The 23593-nt window shown below is 35.3% G+C and overlaps 1 protein-coding gene across 1 annotated transcript; it reads left to right on the forward strand.

Annotated features, from left to right (window-relative positions):
- The first annotated feature begins 1244 nt into the window (after positions 1-1244).
- On the forward strand, positions 1245-22540 carry LOC103495014 (trafficking protein particle complex II-specific subunit 130 homolog). Its single transcript, XM_051083250.1, has 21 exons — positions 1245-1509; positions 2105-2334; positions 2535-2716; positions 3138-3321; positions 3568-3658; positions 4182-4342; positions 5552-5641; positions 5799-5960; positions 6418-6479; positions 6660-6750; positions 7346-7509; positions 7624-7831; positions 14215-14760; positions 14888-15100; positions 15573-15939; positions 16040-16130; positions 16243-16327; positions 20492-20681; positions 20889-21187; positions 21675-21768; positions 21897-22540. Exons 1-21 carry the CDS (start codon positions 1446-1448, stop codon positions 22070-22072), a joined length of 3750 nt encoding a protein of 1249 aa, XP_050939207.1. The 5' UTR covers positions 1245-1445; the 3' UTR covers positions 22073-22540.
- Positions 22541-23593: the final 1053 nt, after the last annotated feature.

The raw sequence follows: 23593 nt of genomic DNA on the forward strand, positions 1-23593 counted from the left end.
CTAAGTGTTGTGTTAATTATTTGTAATTAAACAACTGAATTAATTAGGTCCATTTATGAAATCAAAAAACTTTGCTAGAATATCCCTATATTTGGTCATTTTATTTGCTTTTTTAGTATTAGTTTCATTTTTTATATATATATATATATATAGTTCAGTCTCTAAATGTAACTGGAAGGATCTCTAGATAGATACGAAAGAGTTAACAACTCGATTCTAGAAGATGGTACTTGGTTTCATAATGTTTTAAATTATGTTATAATTTGATACTGCACTTATCATTTATAGATTTGTCAAATACGCTCTTACTTATTTCTAAAAAATCCAAATCTATATTGAAATATAATTTTATGTTAATTACTTATCAAACATAATTTTTCTTTTCCTTTGAAGTTTCTTCTCGCTTCTTTAACTCCATTTATGGAGACAACGAAATTTTAGATTTTTAGAGAAACTTTTCATACTTTAAGGAAGATTTTGAAAATGAGACAGCTACGAGTAGTCAATCATTTACGAGTGTTTATAATTACATTTGTTTTAAATTATCGATTTACCTTTGTAATTACCTTTTACGCCTTAAGTACCACTACTTTTCTAATAAATGGTTTATTTATGATCCAAGCATAAACTAAATCCCTCTTAAACTAGTGAAAGAGAGAGGGTCCATTATTCTAGACTCGGTGTCGGCACCAAGGAAACACTCATCTAGTTTCTTTAATAACAAGAAAGAGGGAATTCCATTTTGTGTAGCTATGTGTTTCTAGTTATTTATTCGATTTTATCTTCAAAATGGCAGGATTATTAAGTCAGCGACATAGGTCACTCTCAGCCATATAAATCAAAGGACGACCTTTTTATAGATAGGAATTCATAACTCACCCACAATTGAGATCAAGTGCATGTGATTACTATTTTGAAATATTAATCTCTTTAGTTAACGATGTACAAAGAGAGATTATATATTTCATAATCAGGTCTTATAAAAACTCTTTCTATAAGATACTCCTACTTGCATGTTCATAGTGTTACAATGATAAAATACCAATCTAATCCATATACCGTAGATTCTTTAAAATATCACTTGAACATGATTCATTTATACGTCTCACCTTGGTACATGAGTCATATAATTGAAACAAATAAACCCCATTTATAAAAATCACATAACATCCACTTTTCCTCTTAGAAAAAATCAAACCTCTTATTTAATATTTTTTATTTAAATTGACGATGGAATCCGATGGTCCTAATTGGTTGCCCTTAGTCGCAAGGTAGGACGTGAAGCAGTGGATTTGTTGTCGCCGGTACTCTTCCCCAGCCCACGACCACGGTGCTCACCACAGTTAGATTCATACTCACTGAACCTCTCTCTCTTCTTGTTCTCTCTGCAGCGACCTTTCCTCTCCATGGATCTATGATCTACAATTGTTTCCCATAGATTTAGGATGGCCAATTTCCTAGCTCAGTTCCAGACGATCAAGAGTTCCTTCGACCGCCTCGTAATTGCTGGTGATTCTCTATTTTCCCTCCACCCCGCTTCCAATTTTTAGCTTAATTATCAACTTTATTGATCTCATTTCTTTACAGTTGCCGATTTGAACTGCAATTGAGTTTACACTTGCTTTTTCCGTAATGCCAATTGGTACTGAGCTTCAGAAATGATAGTAGATTCTTGCTTAATCAACACATTGTTACTTCTCCAGCTGTGATATCTCATTGGTTTTGGTGTTCAAGTACCTATTCTGCTTGATTACTTTAAAACAAATTTGATATGGCAATGAGGACCTCGAACGATGATTAAACACTTTTCTTTATTTTTCTTCCGTTTTTTGTTCTAAGATTGAATCATTTCCAGATTGGTATTAGAAACTTCTCAGAAGTCCTTACCTTTATCCTTGTTGCCTGAATTTTGGTTGCCTTCCACTTGGTTGCTAGCAATTTTGTGTTCGAATGGTGGTTGTGCCAAGTTCTCTTCGGGAAGATCGTTATCCCAATCATTCTGAAATGTGTTTATAACAGTGAAAGATATAGATACCTTTATGTCTCTTTGTCCTTGCTTTACGTTGGTAGCGTAGCTAATCTTTTTGCTTTTGATTACTTTCAGTTGAAGACGTCAGTGACTTGTGGCCTACTGTAAAGAACGGATTTGAGGAGAGATTACCATTTAAAAGAGCTTGTTTGAATAACAAGACACGTAATCCCGTTTTAGTTGACAAATTGCCTGCTGAGTTCATATTGACTACAGATGCACGACTTCGTAGTAGGTTCCCTCAAGAGCAGTATTTATTTTGGTTTCGTGAACCATATGCAACTGTTGTTCTTGTCACCTGTGAGGTAACTAAAGGTTTTCTTGATCTTAAGTGCATTTGTATGGTATTGGGAAATAACTAACTTGGTCAGTTTTCTGACTTTTTTAATGTGAAGATAAAACTATTAAAGTTTCTTCATAGTTTGGGCTTCGTCGTGATGACACTCCTATTCTTTTCATACCTTTACGAGAACTAAACTTATACTTTCCTTTTCATTTGGTTTAGGATCTTGATGAATTTAAGACTATTCTTAAACCACGTTTGAAGCTGATTGTCCAAAATGATGAGCGGGAGTGGTTTATTGTATTTGTATCTAAAGCAAACCCAAATAACGATCAAGCCGCCAAACAGGCAAAAAAAGTGTATAGCAAACTTGAAGTTGATTTTAGCTCGAAGAAGAGAGAAAGGTAACCTAGTACTTGACTTGTATTTATTTTTCTCTAGTGTATTTATTATTACTCATAGGCTCATGTATTCACCTGGTTATTGAAAGGTCAATTAGATAGAAAGTTAGTACCTCTTTAGAAGATTTTATGTATAGACAGTATCACATCAGGAACTTCACAGCCTTTTTATTTATATGTGATTTCAGACATGTCATTGTAGTCGCATTCATCTTACTATATTATTGCACGGCCTAAGGCCTTAAAGAATTAAATCTTCCTATCTCCAGATTTGACCAGTTATATTTCTTACACTATTATACTTTTCCATGTATTTGATGATGTGAAATATTCAAGACCTTATGAGATGCATATATTACTGGGACTCAAAGATGAAATGAAGGTCAAAAGCAACTTAATGAATATGTTTATATGTTTCTTTCAGGTGCTGTAAATTAGACATCCTTTGCCCTGAAGCAAATTTTTGGGAGGATCTAGAGTCCAAGATAATGGAGTCCATAAGAAATACCCTGGATAGACGTGTCCAGTTTTATGAAGATGAGATTCGCAAGTTAAGCGAACAACGGTTGATGCCAGTCTGGAACTTCTGCAATTTCTTTATTCTGAAGGTTTGTCATTTGCCAATATGCTTGGACATAGAGGTTCCCAGATGTTAATTTTATTATCATAATTGTTTTTGACTTTAGACCACACCAATGACCTTAGAGGTTCTAGGCCATTTGACGTAAGTAAACAGTGTATTCTCTAATTATTTAAAGTCCTGTTTGATTAAACCCTTTTCAACGTACTTATCATAGCAATTTTCACTTTCTTATAGAAGTTTTTGGATCTTTTAACACTTTATTATATCCCAGGAAAGCTTGGCATTTATGTTTGAGATGGCTCAGCTTCATGAAGATGCATTACGCGAATATGATGAACTAGAGCTCTGCTATTTAGAAACAGGTGTCATGCTTTTTTCTTTTCTTGTTTTTTTTTCTTGGGATAAAAGGTGTCGTGCATTTCTATTATACGAATATGTCTATATCCCCATATGCAGAAACTTAATTTCTACATTTTTAAGTTATGCTTGATATTAAATGAATAATACTCCCCTTTCAAAAGAAATATATTGTTTATGCTTATGGATATGAAAACAAATAAATAAACTAAGAAGCAAAAAACTCATCCTTTACTGATGGGTGCATCCTCTTGCCTCTTGATAAAGAAGGGTATCTTGGCTCTGTTTAAGGTAGCCCTTTTCTACATCCAATCCTATTGATAAATGTCGTTTCCTACTCACACATGCACACATGTGCATACCCCACTTTCCTTGACATTTGTCTGATTCAGGCAATGGTTGTATGTGTCACGATTTTTTGTCTTTCTGGTCAAGGAAACTATTGGGACCTTTTTTAGTTTCAGCACTTGGTCATGGCTGGTAATTTTCTTTGTGGTTGATGAAGTATAACGTAGTTGAATTGTGTAGTGAATATGATTGCAAAGCAGAGAGATTTTGGTGGAATTGACCATGGTGACGACCAAGCGACGTTGCTTAATCCTGGGAGCAAACCATTGACACAGATTGTTCAAGATGACTCATTCCGGGAATTTGAGTTTAGACAATATCTTTTTGCTTGCCAATCAAAGGTGTGCATTACCATTACTGAGATGACCTGCGTTACTGTTTAAGATTTATGTCCATGGCATTTCAATCTACAAGATATTCATACCTTTCTGGTCTGAGTTTACTGCAAATTTGTTTGTTACTATGCTTTTGCAATTCTTTTTAATCTAATTGACTGCTTCAAGTGGATTTTATAGCTGGTGAAATGTGAGTTTAAGTTGGTAAACTGCTGGTCTCTATGGAAAGTATGCACGGTTTGATGAGACAATGATGTTGGCTAATGCATTCTCCATTTTTATCTTGCATAAATTTTATCGTTTACTGTTTGGAGTGGTTATTCAGATAGCTTCAGTGTAATGGATCTGATGCAGCATAATGAATAACTATTTTGTCAATTTTCATTTGAATTCTAATGGTTAATTGTTTTAGTTAGTTGTTAGTTAGTTACCTAGTTCGTAGGTTATAGGCTAACCAACTAGTTCCTGTAAAATAGATGGTTAATCTTTTGTTATCGCCTTGCTTTTTGATTCCTAATAAACATCCCTTTGAGAAGTCTTGAAGATTTCTCCTTTGATGTTGGGTTCATTTAATTATTATTATTATTGTTAGTTCAAACGAAGGGATGGGCAAGGGATTTGAACCTTTTAACTTTTCAAGAAAGTTACTAATACCTTAATCTATTGTGATATACTAAGATTGGCCGATAGTTGTAAGTTGTAACCAGTTAATTTGTTGGCCAGCTATGTTGAATAATCTTACTTTGATATGGAAGTATTGAAGGAAATTGATAATCAAAATATATTTGGATTTAATTTAAGAGATAAAAAAAAAATTACCCTATTATATTGAGTACCCGTTTCTTATTTCAAATTAACAATCTGGTAGATTGTGATCATTGACTGAGAAATCTCTCTCATGCACACATGCACATTAACACTTGCACAAATAGTTGCACCCAAAAATTCATACAATGCTGAATACAACCAATATATTATTGTTGCCAATTGGATGGTACATGGTACCACTTGCTTGCCACTAAGTAATCAATCTTCCATATGGTATGTATGAAATTTTCTTTTAAATAAGATTTAAAATTTGCACTTCTATAGCTAGAGTTTCATCTAAATTGAGTTCTACTTTTGGCATCTTTTCATTGTCTTTTAGGTTATCTAAAGGAATTCTTTTCTTAAAGACTTGAACTGTCGCTCACCTACGTATATGTTATTTTTCAGCTATTATTCAAGCTGAATAGACCATTTGAAGTTGCTTCGAGAGGCTATACATTCATCATTGCCTTCTCAAAGGCTCTGGCTATACATGAGGTGTCTATTTTCTATATATTGTTTATCTTCCTGTGTATCATAAGAAATATTCTTTTGTAGCTAGTTAGAGATGCTATTCTGGTTGGGGATCTCTTTTCCCTTTCAATTATTGTTCCACGTTCTTCACTTAACAATTTGTCCTTCTCAAATTCCTCAGAACATATTACCTTTTTGTATGCGTGAAGTTTGGGTAACAACTGCTTGCCTGGCCTTGATCAATGCAATTGCTTCACATTTTAGTGAAGGTACTATGGCCCCAGATACAGAAAAGGAGTTTTTCCGCCTACAGGGGGATCTTTATTCATTATGCCGAGTGAAGGTAAAATTTCTTCTTAGAATGCTAAACTTTCTTTTCAGCTTATATACTTTTGTAATATTTATCGGCATTTTAGGTTGTAATTGTAGAAGGATCATACTGTGATGTTTCATCTTTACTTTATACCCATCTAAATAGTGCCAGTACTACTATCTCCTCTTCTTCTCTTAAGTTAAAAGTCCTTTTTTTTCACGCCCTTTCTGCTATCTTGTGAGTTGTGTCTGTCATCATTGAACACATTCAAACATTGGTATTGTCAAGATTATTGCTGTGAGAAGTGAGAACATCTTATGTCAAAAGCAGCTGCCAATGATCGAATACCTCATCGATAAACTTAAATCCAATGTTTCAAAATAAATATTTCTCGGAGGGTATAAAACTACAAATAACATATTTGTGTAATTTGTTATTCAAACAGACACGTGTTAGACCTAATAGTGACGCCATATGATTTTGGCAGTTTATGAGGCTTGCAGAGTTAATTGGATATGGTCCTTATATCGAGAGAAGTCCAGTCAACAGGTGAGATTCATTATTGACAACCAAGAGCAATTTTCAGTTTCTTACTTTTAGAAGATTGATCGGTGAATTTAAATTACTTTCATCACAGTATTTTGGTACTCATGATTTGGCCGGACAATCTTTTCAGCATCCTACATTTTCATGAATTTCTATTTTTTTAACTTGACTTCTTATGACCAGTGCTTCGCTGAGCATGCTACCTTGGCCCAAGCCGTCAATTTGGCCCGCTGTTCCACCTGATGCTTCATCTGAAGTGTTAGCAAAGGAAAAAGTAAGTTGTAAATGTGGCATGGTAAAACAGTCAATGTCTGTGAGTGTCTTCATAGTTCATGGATAGGAAATTGCTTTTAGCTGAAAAAGTAAATTCTGGTTTTAACTGAATGATCTAAAAATGTCAGAAACAACAATGGTTCGACTCCAGCCTTTAATTTTATTAAAAAGAAAAATGAAGACATTTTGAAGTCTTTACACATTGTCTAATACCTCAGTGATGAAAATCCACAATATGACCAGCAGAGTTTTGAATTGATTGAATCTTAGTATCAAAGGCTATATAATTTCAATCATCTCTTTTGTACTAAAGGTTCTAATTCCAAGTTACTCTTTTTGCATCAAAATGTTAGTTTAACAAAGTATCTGATGCGATGTAGTAATCCAGTTGGAGAGGAAGAAAGAGGCTAAGAGTTTTTCATTCATAGGTTATTATTGCAAGTTGTGACCATGCAACTGTTTCCTTTAACTGATAACGTGTTATATCTTCTGATTTCATGGTTTCCCTAGGTTGATAACTGTTGAAGATATGTCATTCTTTATTTAGATATTTTCTATTACATCTATAAAAAAATGTAAATGGCTCTTTTGTGTAGATTATTCTTCAAGAAACTCCACGAGTCAAGCACTTTGGTATTCAAAAGAAACATCTGCCTCTAGAACCTTCCTTGCTGTTGAGAGAAGCAAATCGTCGGAGGGCTTCCCTTTCTGCCGGAAATACGCTTGAAATGTTTGATGGGCGACCAGCCTTTATTGATGGGTAATGGAATATAAAAAATTGTATGTTTAGGAACACATACTTTTTCATCTCTTTCTCTTCTGATGTCGATCATTTCTAATTCATATTTACCTACTCGTATGTTTTAACTGGCAGACCAGGTCTGGATATGTCACCAAAGATGTCCCCTAATAAAACACCTGGGAGCTCCATGTCACGTACTTACTCTTCCCCAGGATTTGAAAACACAATCGATCGACCTATGAGACTTGCTGAGATTTATGTTGCTGCAGAACATGCTTTGAAGCAAACCATATCTAGTTCTGATCTGTGGAAGTGCCTATCAGCTGTGGAGGAGTTTGAGGTAAAAAACATGCAGCAATTCCTGCAAAAGACTACCACACTTGATTTGATGCACACCATGCACGATGCTATGCAAAAGTTTTGGCCTCTCAGTTCCTTCTTTTCCATATTTGTTTGTTGGACCAAACTACAAAAAATGGGCACTATAGGTTTGATACTATAGATTGGATACTTTAGATTGGATGATGTGTTCATCTTCGAATTGTGGGATTTGGTTACATTTTCAATTCTTCTATATTTGTTTGATATATTTAGATATTGCCGAACACATTAGATGTGTTTAAAACTATACATTTGACAATGATTGGATATTTAAAAACCATCAAGCACCAGGAGCATAGTGGATTCAGCGGGATAATGGGAAAGATGAAATTCTGTAGAAAGATAGAGGTGTGGAAGAGTCTTGTGAGTGGGAATATTTCTAGTAGCAGAAGATGGTTTTCCTTCGTCAAATTTAGACCTTTCCATGGTCAGAAGTCACAACCCTATAAACCTCACCCAAAACGGGATCTTACAGTCGGTGGTGATTTGAAACTTCTTCATTCTTCAACATAGCATTTCAAAGTTCATAAATTGTTTATGCTTATGGATATATCCATCTCGGGGTTTCTTTATGATAATGTTTTTTTTAGAAATAAGGGGCTTTGTTGATAGTTTATAGCTTCGATGGTATTTTAGTATTTTACTTTACCCTAAGTTTATTTTCTTTTTATGTAATAGTGCTTGTTAAAGATATAAAGTTGTCTTCTCTTTCATTGTATGTGAAAATAATAAAAAGTGACTCTATTATGGTTTCTTCTCCCTGTTCTAGAGTTTTCCACGTAAACCTAGTGTTCTCTTTTTCACCGTTTAACATGGTATCAGGGCTTTTCGGCGGAACCCTAGCCAACATCGGTGAAAACCAATAAGTGCAAGATAATCTTAGTTTTGCACCAACCTAGCTTCCGCCTCAATTCAGATGGGGTCTCTGACCACCACCGCCTCTTGAGCCACTGATATTTTCGCCTCGACATTGACTTCTGTCCAAGCCGCCGTTGATCGTTATCTTCAGTCTTTGAATATTTGTCCAATTTTAGCATCGTCTGGAAACCTTAACCGAAACATACACTCTAAAACTGAGATTAGTGAGTTGCCACCAATCATAGAGGTAAATCCCCTATTGCGGCAACAAGCTTCTTACAGCAACCTATTCTTCCTCATTTTGTGTCGCCTAGTTATGAACATTAAGGTTCAATTGGTTTACCTCCGGTCATGGAATAACAACAGTTGACTAATCTTTATTCAAGTTTTCAGCAACAAATCGCTGATCTCGGGGCAGCCTTAGGTGCTTCCACAAACTTAAATTCCAATACAGTGAATTCTAACATTCCTTTCGGTCTATTGATGCATTCAGAGAATCCGGTAACCTCTTTCCCTACTTTAACTACTGAACTATTTGTTTGGCTCTATGGGAAATTCCACATGGTTAATTGTAGGGGAAAAGTTGAATGGCCAGAATTATTTTTCCTGGTCTTGGTTCATTAAAATAGGCCTTGAGGGCGCATCACAAGTTTGGGTATCTAATTGGTGAGATACCAAGACCTAGACCAGGAGATCCTCAAAAGCACATTTGGAAAGGAAAGGATTTCCTAATTTGATCACTGCTAATTAATAGTATGAAACCACAGATAGGAAAATCGTTATTATATGCTGCAAATGCTTGAGGTATTCTGGACGCAGTTCAAAAATTATATTATGAAAGGTAGAATGTGTCTTGTGTTTACACTTGGCGTAAACAAGCTCACAAGTGCAAACAGGGGACGATGGATGTCATTTCGTACTTCAACAAATTGTCCTAGATCTGGCTGGAGATGGACAATATTTGTGTGGAATGCCTTGAATTCGTCGTGTGACATTACGAATGACCTAGTACAGGGGTCTTTAGTTTTCGTAATTGAGCATATGTGGATATTTACGATTTTTACCCTAGGGTTTAAATAAGTACAATATATAAACTCTCTAGCTTAATGACGTCAAATTGTATTTAAAATTCATTATCTTCAATAATATTTGTTCTTCTTCTGCTCATGGACGTAACTAACACACTATTAGTGAACCACGTATATCTATTTGTTGATCTTTACATTCTTCGTATTACTTAATTGCTGTGTTCATAACAATTTGGGATTGTTCGTATGGAGGTGTCCGATATTCTAAGATTAAGGAAATTGATTGTGTTTATGATTTCCTAGTTGGTTTGAACTCCAAGTTCGATGCAGTGCGAGAACGTATATGCTAGGACATAGGCCTATACCTTCTCTTATGGGAAGTGTGTTCTCAGGTGCATCTAGAGGAAGATAGAGTAAGTGCTATAATCATCACGACGGTTTCTGCTATTGATTCTACTGCTTTCGGTGCGAAATTATATTGTGCTGATAGTGACAAGCAAAATGAGAAACAGACACCGGTGTGTGAACATTGCAAGAAACCGTGGCATATGAAAAAACAGTGCAGAAAGTTACATGGTAAACCACCAAATAGCACGTCCTTCAAATGAAAAGCATAACTTCGGTTGTATGAGTGAATCGGCGAATGCTCCCCAATTACAGCCTCAGGTGAATTGCCAAAGTGATCCTAGTGTGAATTGCCAAAAGTGATCTTGGTGCCGCCTCTTCCGTTGGGGCTGTTGTTCAATCAGGTACCGCTTAGTTATTAAGTCTCCTTTATGGTAAGAAACCATGGGTACTTGATTAAGAGGCTACTGATCATTTGACTAGATCCTATGATAATTTATCATATCCTTTAAGTGCTAGTATTGAAAAGATCTGGATTGCAAATGGGTCGTTTGCTCCTACTGCGAGCAAGGGTCATATTTCTCCCTTTGTTGGTTTAACTTTACAAAATATGCTACATTTACCCAAAGTATCTTACAATTTACTATCTATTAGTAAGATAACTAAAGATCTAAATTGTCAAGTTGCCTTCTCTCCAAATAATGTTTTCTTTGAGGACTTGAGCTCAAGGACGATTGGCGCTGTCCGGCACAATAGGGGACTCTATTTACTTGAGGATGATACTCCTAGGAGTTGTTATAGGACTAGTTTGTTGTTTTCTTATTTTTCAACTTTAGAAAAAGATTGTATGTTGTGACATTTTCGCCTTGGTCATTCAAATTTCCAATGTATGAAATATTTATTTTCTCATTTATTTAATAAAGTTGATGTCTCTTTTGTCTTGTGATGTGTGCATTTGTGCAAAACAACATAGGATCACCTTTCTGTCTTAACCTTATAAACCTTTTCACCCTTTCACCCTTGTTCATGTTTGGAGTCCCATAAGTATTACCACCTCTTTGGGGAAATGTTGGTTTGTGACCTTTATTGATGATCATACCCATCTCACATGGATTTTTCTCCTCACTGATAAATCTAGAGTTCCATAACATTTCAACAATTTTACACTACTATTGAGACTCAATTGAACACCAAAATTGCTATTCTTCGTAGTGATAATAGTCGTGAGTCTTTTAATAACACTCTTTGTGACTTTCTGTCTTCTAAAGACATTGTCCAACAAAGCTTGTGTGCCTATATACTCTCAATAGAATGAGGTGGTTGAAAGGAAAAATTGTCACCTCCTCGAGGTTGCATGGTCTGTCAGGCTGTCTACTTCGCTTCCATCGTACTTATGGAGGGATGCAATTCTCAGTTTTTACTGCAACTCATCTTATTAATTGAATGCCTTCTAGCGTCCTCCAACTCCAAACCCCTCTTGAATGCCTCAAGGACTCATACCCTACCATGCGGCTTATTCCTAATGCTCTTCTTTGGATTTTTGGGTGAACTGTCTTTATCCATGGTCATGGTCCTAACCAAACTAAGGTTACCCCTTGTGCTCATTAATGTGTCTTCATTGGGTATCCTCTTCACCAGCGAGGTTATAAATGCTTCCACCCTTTTCAAAAATACTTCATTTCCATGGATCATTCCTTGAGGATCAATCTTTCTTCCTTGTTAGTCATCTTCAAAGGGAGAGTAAGTGAAGAGACTAATGGGTCCACATCTTCAATCCCTACTGACCTTCTAGAACCCATTCCGAGTGCCCATGACACCGTTTTACCCACTGAACAAATCCCTTGGATAACTTACTACATGAAGAATCTCATAAAGGAAATGGTGTCCTCTACTACTTCGTTGTCTCTAGACCATGGATCTGAATCAACATAAGTTCAAGGTACTACTGGTTCTGATAATACTAACTTGTGTGTTGAGAATGATATTGTCCATTTGGCTGAGATTGACAGGATTAATATGTTAGTTCATGAGAATAACGAGGTTGCAAGCAGTGAGACTTCAACAGAAACACAAGAGGGTCAAGCTCTTCTTGAAACTAGAAAAGATAATCAAAATCCCATTACAGATGAGGAATAGACGAATTAAGGGATTATGATCTCTCTCTTGACATGTCCATTGCACTAAGAAAAAACACTAGGTCCTACACCACAATAATTTGTCTTCTGAGTTCAGGGCATTCACTGCCAGCCTTGATACAACAAGGATCATATGGAAATTCTTGAGTGGAAGACTCTCATTATGGAAGAAATGGGAGCTCTTAAAAAGAATAATATGTGGGACCTTTTTGCTCTTCTTAAAGGTCATAAAGCAGTTGGGTGTATTGGGTGTTCACTCTAAAGTATAAATCATATGCAACTCTAGATAGGTACAAGGCCAAACTTGTAGTGAAAGGGTTTTCTCAAACTTATGGGATCGATTATTTTGAGACTTTCTCCCTTGTAGCAAAGTTAAACACGGTCTGAGTCCTTTCTGTTGCAATTAATAAAGACCGGCCTTTCCATCAACGTGATGTGAAAAATGCATTTTTGAATGGTGAATTAGAAGAAGTGTATATAAGCCATCCCCGGGCTTTGAAGCTTGGTTTGATCATTAGGTGTGTAAACTTAGAAAGTCTCTATATGGTTTGAAATAATCCCCAAGAATGTGGTTCAATAGGTTTACTACATTTTTTAAGTTTCGAGGTTTCATTTAGGGACACTCTAATCACACATTTACAAAAAGGCCGGGTTCTGGGAAAATTGTTCTAATTGTGTATTTAGATGATATTGTCTTGTCAGGAAATGATACGGCTAAGATCACCAGGCTAAAAAAGAAAATGGCTGACGAGTTTGAGACCAAAGATCTAGGGAATCTAAAGTATTTCTTTGGAATGGAGGCGGCGAAGAGAAGGGATTTCTATATCACAACGGAAATACACCCTTGACCTATTAAAAGAAAAAGGTATGACTAGATGTAGACCTGTTGCCACTTCTATCGAATTCAATGCGAAATTGAGAGATTCTGTTGACAAAGTTCCTGTTGATAAAGAGGTGTATCGGTGTCTAGTGGAAAGTTGATTTACTTATCTCATACTAGACCAGATATTTCCTATGTTGTCAGTGTTAGTTAGTTTATGCAGGCGCTCTACGAAAAACATATAGAAGTTGGGAATCGTCTAAGATATTTAGAAAGCTCTTTGGGCAAAGGTCTGATGTTCAAGAAAACTGACAGGCAATGCATGGAGTCTTATATCGACTCTGATTGGGTAGGATCAGTTATTGATAGAAATATACTCTTGGTATTGTACCGTTGTGTGGATAACCTAGTTACTTGAGAAGTAAGAAGCAAAATGTTGTTGCTAGAAACAACGTTGAAGCTAAATACAATGCTATGAGTTTGGGAGTCTATAAAGAAATCTGCTTGAAGAAAGTTTTGTCTGATCTTCACTAAGACAATGTTTTACCTATGAAGGTCTATTGTGATACAAAGTAGCCAATAATCATGTACAACAAGATAGAACAAAACATGTGGAGATTGACACACTTTATAAAAGAGAAATTGGACAATGGCAACATCTGTATTCCGTATATGCCATCTTGTCAACAAGTTGTTGATGTTCTCACCAAAGGGTTACTCAAGCCAAGTTTTTACACGTGTTATCAAGTTGGGCCTAATTGGCGTCTATACCCCAACTTGAGGGGGAGTGTTAGAATTAAGGGGTTTTTTTGTTGGTAGTTTATAGCACCGAGGGTATTTTAGTATTTTACTTTACCCTAAGTTTATTAACTTTTTTTTGTATTAGGGCTTGTTAAAGCATGTAAAGTTATCTTCTTTTGTAACTTTCATTGTGTGTGAAAATAATAAGGAGTGACTATCGTGGTTTTTTCTCCCCGTTCTACGGTTTTTCACGTAAATCTGGCGTTCTCTTTTTCATTGTTTAACAGTTTTTTCACTGTTTAACAGTTTTCATCACTACTATATATAAAATCGTAGAACCTGTGGTTATTGTCTCCCTGTATATAGTAGGGTTTTCATTTGTAATTTTCATCAAGTTTGTTTTTGTTGCTTTCAGAAAAAGTATTTGGAGCTAACTAAGGGTGCTGCGGAAAATTACCACCGGTCCTGGTGGAAAAGACATGGGGTTGTCCTAGATGGTGAAATAGCTGCTGTTAGCTTTAGACATGGAAACTTCGATTTGGCTGCGAAGTCTTATGAGAAGGTTTGTGCCCTTTTTGCTGGTGAAGGCTGGCAGGATCTCTTAGCTGAAGTTCTTCCAAATTTGGCAGAATGTCAAAAGGAACTAAACGATGATGCTGGCTACCTCTCATCTTGTGTGAGATTGTTATCATTAGATAAAGGTTTATTTTTGACAAAAGATCGCCAAGCTTTTCAGTCAGAAGTAATACGTCTTGCACACAGCGAAATGAAGGACCCTGTACCCTTGGATGTTTCATCATTGATTACATTTTCTGGAAATCCTGGACCCCCTCTAGAATTGTGTGATGGTGATCCTGGCACTCTGTCTATTACTGTGTGGAGTGGCTTTCCTGATGATATAACTCTTGATTCACTGAGCCTTACTTTGATGGCCACGTACAATGGGGATGAAGGTGTTAAGGTATGTTTATTTCTCTATTCATGGGTGGATGCTTTTGGCTATGTGCTGATCTATCTTCTGATATCTATCTTTTGAGTTTCATTTGGTACCAACTTGGGTAACTTATCTTTCTGATTTGATATTTCAGCCAATAAGGAGTTCCACGGAAACTGTGCTAAACCCTGGACGTAATATTATTACCCTTGCTTTACCTCCTCAGAAACCAGGTTCTTATGTTTTAGGGGTTATTACTGGCCAGATTGGGAAGCTGAGATTTCGATCTCACAGTTTTTCCAAGGGCGATCCTGCTGACAGCGATGATTTTATGAGTTATGAGAAACCGACTAGACCTATCTTGAAGGTAATCAATAGGAAGTTATGCTTAGAAGATGAACCAATCTAATTCATGATTTAGTTTTAGGTTTTCTCTTTAAAGTTGCAATTTTGGAATTATGCAGGAGAGAATTTCTATCCATCTGCTCCTACCTTTTCTTATTTAATTTCCATGCATTAATTTGAAGAAGAATGTGAAAGTTGGTTCTCTCACTCTCTCTAGGTTGGGGGGTGGGGGAGTAATACCCAATTTGTATTGCTCACTTTTGCATGGTGATGTTAATTAATTATTGCACTTTGATGGTTGTGAACTCTTCTTGTTAAATATGAACTCCTTCACACTTGATCTTTATCATACATGCGAGTAAATTTTGGTGTGTTATCTGGGAACAATCACTTGAGTTAAATTTTAGTAGGTAAAGCGACTTTGGCATACTTTATTTGTCCCAAAACTATTCATTTATACATTTGGATGACAAAAGTTTAGTTTCCCTTTTTAGGTTTTCAAACCAAGACCATTAGTTGATCTTATCTCTGCCATTTCATCCCCTCTGCTAGTAAATGAACCTCAGTGGGTTGGCATCATTGTCCGGCCCATCAATTACTCCCTTAAAGGAGCAATCTTGCATATCGATACTGGTCCTGGCTTAAAGATTGTAGAATCTCATGAAATTGAGATGGAAACCTATGTCGACTTGTTGAAAAGTTCAATTGATGTGGCACACACTGGTGATTCAAAGAACTTCGAACGGTTATGCCTCAGTGATGGTAGATTAGAATTTCCAGATTGGGCAAGCAATGAGACTTCTATTTTGTGGATACCAATTCACGCTGTCAATGAGAGGCTTGCAAGAGGATCAACCTCAGGTTAATAATGAATAAGTGATGCGAAATTATTTGCTACTGTAAATTTATTACTTTTTGTGACTAAGCTTTTGAATGTATGACATTTGTCTTTTATGGGCAGCCACCTCTCAGAGACTGAGTATTGTGGATGGGATGAGAACAATAGCACTAAAACTCGAATTTGGAGCTTTTCACAACCAGACGTTTGAGAAGTATATCTTTGTGCCATTTTGCAATTCCAAAATCCTTTATCTTGTCATTTGAAATTTTCTTCTTTAATTGTTTATATGGTTCTTATTTATTACAACCTTGCCTGATACTCAGGACTCTAGCTGTGCATTTCACTGACCCTTTTCATGTGAGTACACGCATTGCTGATAAATGCAACGATGGCACTTTGCTTCTACAGGTACTGTCTTCTTGTTTAGAGCTTATATTTTTGGCTTACTTTTCTTTGTCAGATGCAAGATTATTGAGAACGTATTATTTTTGGTTGGGATGTTTTTAGATTCAAGGGTATCTTTGAGCGTATGATTTTCTGGAAAGTTGGGTCTAGATGGTTAAGTGATACTTCCTACAAGAATCAAGATCTGAACTACATTGAGAATTAAAAAAAAACTACAAGATGACCCAAGTATAAAGGAACATTGAACCTCCCCTTGAATGCTCTCATCCAAGCCCTAGATCACTCCACAAAATAGTCTAACCTCCACCACTCGCCCTCATACTATTTATTCATAGTCTAACCTCCACCACTCGCCCTCATACTATTTATTCAACATCCAGCAATTAACTTTCCCTCTAATGACCATTGTCTCCCTTAATACTAACATACTAGTATTCTTATCTAGGTAGCATTTGATATCCATGGTTCTCTTTGTTCACATACTGAAAAATTTGATCTGAAAGTAAAGGATGGTTAGCTGGTAAGGGTCACAGCTACAGGGTTCCCTTTGGGGAGGATCCGGATGGAAAACCAAACCCCTGTAGTTTTCCCGGCAGTAAGAGTTGGGTGCTCTAAAAGAAAAAGAATCTTGGTTCAAAAAGGCGAGCGATCTAAAAGCTTGCCTAAGGAATGCCTAGGTGCACTTTCCAGAAAATCACATCCCAAGTGAGCTCCCTCAAAGAACTGTGCTTGAAGTGTGCATCTCATCTTCTAAAGGAAATTACTATTATTTTTAGGCTAAATTGTATAAAATACCCTTCAAAGATACCCTTTAACTTTCCAAAGCTTCAAAAATACCCTTAAACTTCCAATATGAGTACAAAAATACCCTCTAACATTAGTTTTGGATGGAAACTGTTAGTGTTTTGTGTCAAAAATTCCCTTAGACTTTCTAGAGTTTCAGAAATACAATTGAACTTGAAAAAAAAAATTTAAAAAGACCTTTACTGTTTTTGAGCTAAAGCCATTAATATTGTCTTACTTTTTTATTTTTCTTTTTTTTTTTTCTCCCCCCTTTTCTTCAATATAAAAAGAAAAAGGTAAATAAATAAAACTGCACAGTTCAATAAGGTATCTATGTGGATTATAATATGCGTAAAGAGAATAATGAAAATCGTGTTCCTTCTCTATTTTCCTTCTTTGTTGTATGTTACTAGTTAATGTGTGTTAAAAGTCAAATACATTTTTTATTTGACTATTTATAGTTTTAATATGTTAAAAGAAGAAATTTTGATTTTGAAATTTTGTGAGATTTGGTAGAATTTTATCTTTTAACTTAAAATTTTGGTTGGTGCAAAAAACTTTGTGTAAGAGTTGGAAAGGTTGGAGAAAAATGAGAGTATCTATATGAAAAATACAAGTAGTATCTAGTTCCATTTGGTAACCATTTTTTTTTATTTTAAAAAATTAAGTTTATCTTTCCCATTTCTTATCATCATTTACATCTTTCTTTAAGTACAAATGTCGTTTTTAAAAGTTACTTTTTGATTATAAAAAATAGACAACAAATAAAGAAATTTGGGTGTGGAAGTAGTATCTATAGGCTTAATTTTCAAGAATAAAGACTAAAAAATCGAATCATTTCCAGACAGAGTATCATGAGGGCTAGGTCTCGACACGGGACCTATATAATTTTCATTTAAAATTTATTCTTTTTCAACTCAAGAGAACTTCAAATAAATTTACCACTATACTAATGGTGGAGGCATTTTTAATTTAGAGTTACGTTTGCAAAGAGATGTTAAGAATTTGTGAGTCTTTTTTAATTTTTTTTAAGTTCTAGGTTATTTTTGAAACAGAACTTTAATGATTTCCATCTTGAACTAACGATAAGAATGTTTTTTAAACCCTTTTGAACGTATAAGGTTATTTTTTGAACTATGAAAGTTTAGAGGTATTTTTTACACAAAATACGAAGTTCAGGGGTATTTTGTATAATTTAGCCTCGTTTTTATTATCTTTTCATTTTAAATGTTTGGGAGGAAATTAAAATTGTTCATTTTTCTTCGTAGTCTCCTTTAAAAACATAATTTCTTAAATGTTTTTGTGCATCTTCCCATCCTCAAAAGGAAACAATGACTAAAGGAAACTTCACTCATCCTTGGCATCTTTATAACTTTGAAACAACCTTCGAGAAAGATGTCACGCCCTACCCCGCAACACGTCTTTACCCTCGCATTGCGGCACGTGAATGCGACCTGAGCAGCCTTGGCGCCTCTGAGCTAAGCGCCAGAATGCTCAATCTTAAACATTTGAATCTTAACTTGACGCTTAGATTGAACTTGGACCTTTAGAACTACTAAGCGATAAGAAAATCCACAATGCCAATAAACAACAAACTTTTTTATTAACTTAACAACATGCGTTTCTGATACATAATACAAATTTCTTAAATACAAAAAACTGCAAGAAAAAGGCTTCCAACGCCTAGCACGGCTTCTTCAGAATCACTTAGAATGTCTGGCTTAACACCTCAATGCGTAGCAGTTCGCCTTATCCTCTTAACTCATCCTCGACGCCTTGTAGCCTGGGGAAGGGAAACTTAAGATGTAAGTCAAATAGTTAGTGAGTGAGGTTTTAGAAATCCTTTTTGGGGCATACAATACAATTAAGTAAATTCATTTTCATAAAATGGCTTCACAATGCCTCATTCAAAACATAAATCACACATTAGCCTTTATTTATTCCTTTCGCCAAAAACATAAACCATTCCCACGCATAGACTACTGTGATTTCTTGCATCACCAGTATACCTCGGAGAATTTTCCAGTTCATTTCCCGTTGCTCAGGCTATTAACCCAATATGCTCCTTTCGACGCATTGGCCAACTTCTTACTGCCATGTGGTCCTTTCACCCCATGGTTGTCTTGATTCATCATGTGCACATAATAGCTTGCTTAGAATAGGAATAACACTAATGGTTTACTCTCTTACATGAATTTCATACAAACATCACCGAAACTTTAACTTGAAAACACAACTTTGAAACTTTCTTTAGAAATCATGCTTTCTCCTAAACACTAACATGTATTACAACATTACTGAGACTACATGAGACTTTTAGAAGAACACTTTAGAAAACTCTGTTCATTTTTTAAAGAAAGTTACTCACAAACTAAGTTTCCTTCTTCTGAACACCTAGCCCAAATCCCTTCAGCCTAGTGATCTCTTTCAACAGAATGATTTTAAGAGCTTTCAGCGTAACCTTCTTTCCTTCTGCCCTCTCCTCCTATTTATACTAGTCCTAAAGTTGGATTAGTCATCTCTTAAACTTCCTGAGCTCGCCAGCTTCTACTTGAAGTGTTACACATGTAGCTTTAATACCTTTCTAGACCATACTTAGCTTTAACCCAACACATGGTCCATTAACTAAATATCCTTAATGAATTTTCTCGAATTTTCCTAATTCTTTTCGCCTGCTTTTTTCGCGTTGAGACACCAAAACGCATTCTGTCTTACTTCACTGAGTTTGAACGTGTACTTCCCTATCGCGTCGCCCAACTTCAACGTGTTCTATCCTTCAAAATGCCTAATACTTCAAAATTCCTTCTTAAAAAATCCTTCAAAACGCAAGTCTTACAAAAGAGGGCAGGATCTTCTTAAAATGATCATAATAACTTTGTAAAGAAAAATATGCTCTTCTGGCTCTCTATCATGAAGAATCTTCATAAAAAGGATCCTAACAGCACTTTTTGTTCTGTACTGCCTTGAAAGTAGTATTTTTGCTATTTTCCAAGAAGAATAGCTTGAAATTTTATAGAAAACCTCCAATGGTAGATGGCTATCCAACCAGCAATCTACCTGATGCCTTATCCTGGAGCTTCCCCCCGACTTTCTGTTAAATAGAATGGACAAGCTGTAATGGGAACAGATCAATACAGCATTTCCATCCTGGTCAAAGCTGTTTGTTTTTTGTTTATATATATAATTTGGACTCCAATATAATGTAGGGAAAACATTTTTCAGTCTTCTGCTAAAAGTTTAGGAAGGATCTTATAACTGAGATTTAGTAGTCTTATCTGAAGTCTTAACGTCCACAACGTCAACTAGGTTTTTCTTTGTAACTGACTTGTGAGTATTTCTGCCACGATCTACATTCTGTATGACCGTCTGCCATGTTACTTCCAGGTGATCATACATTCTGAAGTAAAGGCCACATTGACAGTATATGACGCCTGGCTTGATCTTCAAGAGGGGTTTGTTCATAATGGAAATGACAATGGAAGACCATCCTCTGGCTACTTTCCTTTAGTTATTTCCCCATCTTCTAGAGCAGGAATTCTCTTCAGTATACGCTTGGGCAAAACAAATAATGAAGGTGAGGACAACTGATAATTTTATTATTGATAGCTGATATCTAGGCACCTAATTGAAGGATTGGGTAAATTGTGTTCTCGTAATTAATACCTTACACCGTCTAATTTATTTCTCACATGCAGTCCACGATGGTACCAATTATGTTTAACTGTGTAAAAATTAGAAATGCAGTGAAACTTTAAACTCCATGATTACTCCTTGCTTGCAGATGAAGGTGAAGTGACAAATCCAGAAAGCATATTAAATATTAGATATGGTATCTCTGGGGACAGAACACTCGGGGCTCACCTGCCTGTTATTATAGAGTCATCTGGAATTGAAGATGCTAAACAGGACTTGCTGTTCAAAAGCGCTCTAGTTTTGCAAAGGCCAGTGCTCGACCCTTGCCTGACTGTTGGATTTCTTCCTCTTCCTTCCGAAGGCCTAAGAGTCGGACAGCTTATTACTATGAAATGGAGGATCGAAAGGCTAAATAATTTACAAGAGAATGAAGATTCCAAATGCAATGTAAGTCTAGTCATGAAATTATCTTGAACTCCATGGACAAAGATGAATTTTAAAAACTCCACATTTGCACGTCTACTTTTTTGCTTTGTTTGAAAGAATGAACGTTTTCTCCCTTTGATCACAATTTTATAGTGTTCCACCTTAAAATGTAATTCTTGATCAAGTGACTTTCCCTACATGAGAGCAATTTTATTGGAAAGATTCAGCAATTTTCATCTTCCTTAATCGTAGTTTGGTTTGAGTTTATTTCAAATTAAGTGAAATGAGTTCTTTCTTTTGACTGTGTTTTCCCATTTTTGAAAACGCATGATTCTTGGAAAGGTTATGAGCAGCAAATTACAGTTCCTTTGCGCCCAGCGTCTCATCTAGTGGGCGGCTCATTTAGTTGTTTGAGAGCATAGTAGTCCATCTAGACATAACTGAAAGTAGGAGTACACAATGCTTGTTGTCCATGTATGTCGCTAAATATAGTCTATTGCTTTTGCAGCTTGATGATGTGTTATACGAAATTGATGCCAAGTCTGAAAATTGGATGATTGCCGGTCGGAAAAGAGGGCATGTTTCTCTCTCCCCTGACCAAGGTTTGTTCACCTTTTTTATCGCACAAGAAAATGTTGGTGGATAATTACTGACTTGCAAGTCTATTAGAAGAAAAAGATCATTAAATTCTAATTATTGTGTCATTTTGATTACGCATTTCCAATGACAGGATCAAGAATGGTGATCTCAATATTATGCATGCCACTGGTGGCTGGCTATGTTCGTCCACCTAAACTTGGTTTGCCAAATATTGACGAGGCAAACATAAGTTGCAATCCTGCAGCTCCACACCTGGTTTGTGTTTTACCTCCCCCACTCAGCTCCTCCTTCTGCATTCCAGCATGACCGTTCTTCACGTATGTTTCTTGTCGTCCTAGGTGGTTATTATAGTTACCACTCCAGCTTCTCGAAAACAGACTCCTTCCCATCGTAAATTAGATTCATAAAGATTCAAACTAGGTGCTACTCGTGAATCTCTTCCACCTTCCCTCCCTCCCTCCCTCCACCCCCCAGGTCAGATATTTGGCCTTCCGAAGAGTCTGATTTGTTCGGCTTAGGTACTTTAGTGTGTACAGTACATCTCTTAGTGTAACGATGTGTCCTTTTATGGATGATATAGAGGCCAATTATAGAAACACCATTTTTAGAAAAGAAATGTTTGGGTGGTGGGGTGGTTCATTTGAGGAACGAACTCAAATTCATATTGGAGTATTCTACCCCACAGAACATTAATACTATTCGAGTGTACAGTGATTTTGATTTGTCTGTAGCCTTTTGATAATTATAATTCATTTCTTCTCTGTTTAGACTTTCTTTTTTCTTTTGTTAAAACTCTAAATTTAGTCTAAAAATCTCCCTCAACTTTTAAAATTTCGAATTTAGTTAGTTTTTTTAATGTAATTTTGAATTATCTCCCGGACACGAATTAGAATTTTGGGATTCTTTAATAAAAATTATATCTAATATTTTAATTAATTTTTTAACATGTTGAATATGTCACTGCCTATGCACAAAATTAAGTTTAAAAATTTACTAATTTTTTTGTAAGTTAAAAGATTAGATAGACACAAACATTTACCCAAAAAATTAATATATCTTTTTATGTTCCCATGAACCGTTTATTTATCTTTTTTAGTTGTTTGGGTATTATTGGGTTAGAAAAACATGAACCAAATAGTCTTTCTCTCTTTTCTTTTATTTTTTAGGTATATCAATGGATGAATTTGACTCATTTTGATTGTTTTCAAATATAGTAAAATAGATCAAAATATGGTTGTCTTGATAGATATTAATAAACTATTATCATCTAATACTAATTGATCGAGATAGTCATTGATAGACTATTAGTGTTTTTCTATTACTATAGATAATGATATTTTGTTATATTTGAAAATATTTTTATTAGTTTTGTTATTTAAAATAATTATTCTTATAGTTATTTATTGATACGGTATTTTAAAATAATAATAATAATAAATCTTTGGATCAGCTTATATTTACTTTGCCTAATTTTAATGGACAATTTATTTGATTCTTACACAACACTTGTGTGAAAAAAAAAAAAGAAAGAAAAAAACTTGTAGGATATGAAAAATCAAGTAGATATTTGAGTGATTGCACACTTGTGCATGTTTTCTTGCTAACGATTTCATCTTTTTCTGTCTTTTTTTAGTTCTCAAAACTTGATCGAAATTTTTAGAACATTTTTAGAAAGTATATTTAAAAATAGAAATATTTAGAGAAGACATAATTTAAACCAGATATTTCACAAATGTCTTAAATTAATTTTTTTCTATCTGATTAGGATTATCTATAGTTTTAGGATAATTTTAATCTTATCGTTAATATTAATTATATAGATTTTTC

The sequence above is a fragment of the Cucumis melo genome, chromosome 4 (genome assembly GCF_025177605.1).
Source record: "Cucumis melo cultivar AY chromosome 4, USDA_Cmelo_AY_1.0, whole genome shotgun sequence".
In the NCBI taxonomy this organism is placed as follows: Eukaryota; Viridiplantae; Streptophyta; class Magnoliopsida; order Cucurbitales; family Cucurbitaceae; genus Cucumis; species Cucumis melo.

Coding starts and splice junctions, on each gene's coding strand:
- LOC103495014 (XM_051083250.1), top strand. CDS start 1,446: ATGGCCAATTTCCTAGCTCAGTTCCAGACGATCAAGAGTTCCTTCGAC. Junction 5,961..6,417: donor ATTCATTATGCCGAGTGAAG/GTAAAATTTCTT, acceptor TGATTTTGGCAG/TTTATGAGGCTTGCAGAGTT. Junction 7,510..7,623: donor CGACCAGCCTTTATTGATGG/GTAATGGAATAT, acceptor TTTAACTGGCAG/ACCAGGTCTGGATATGTCAC.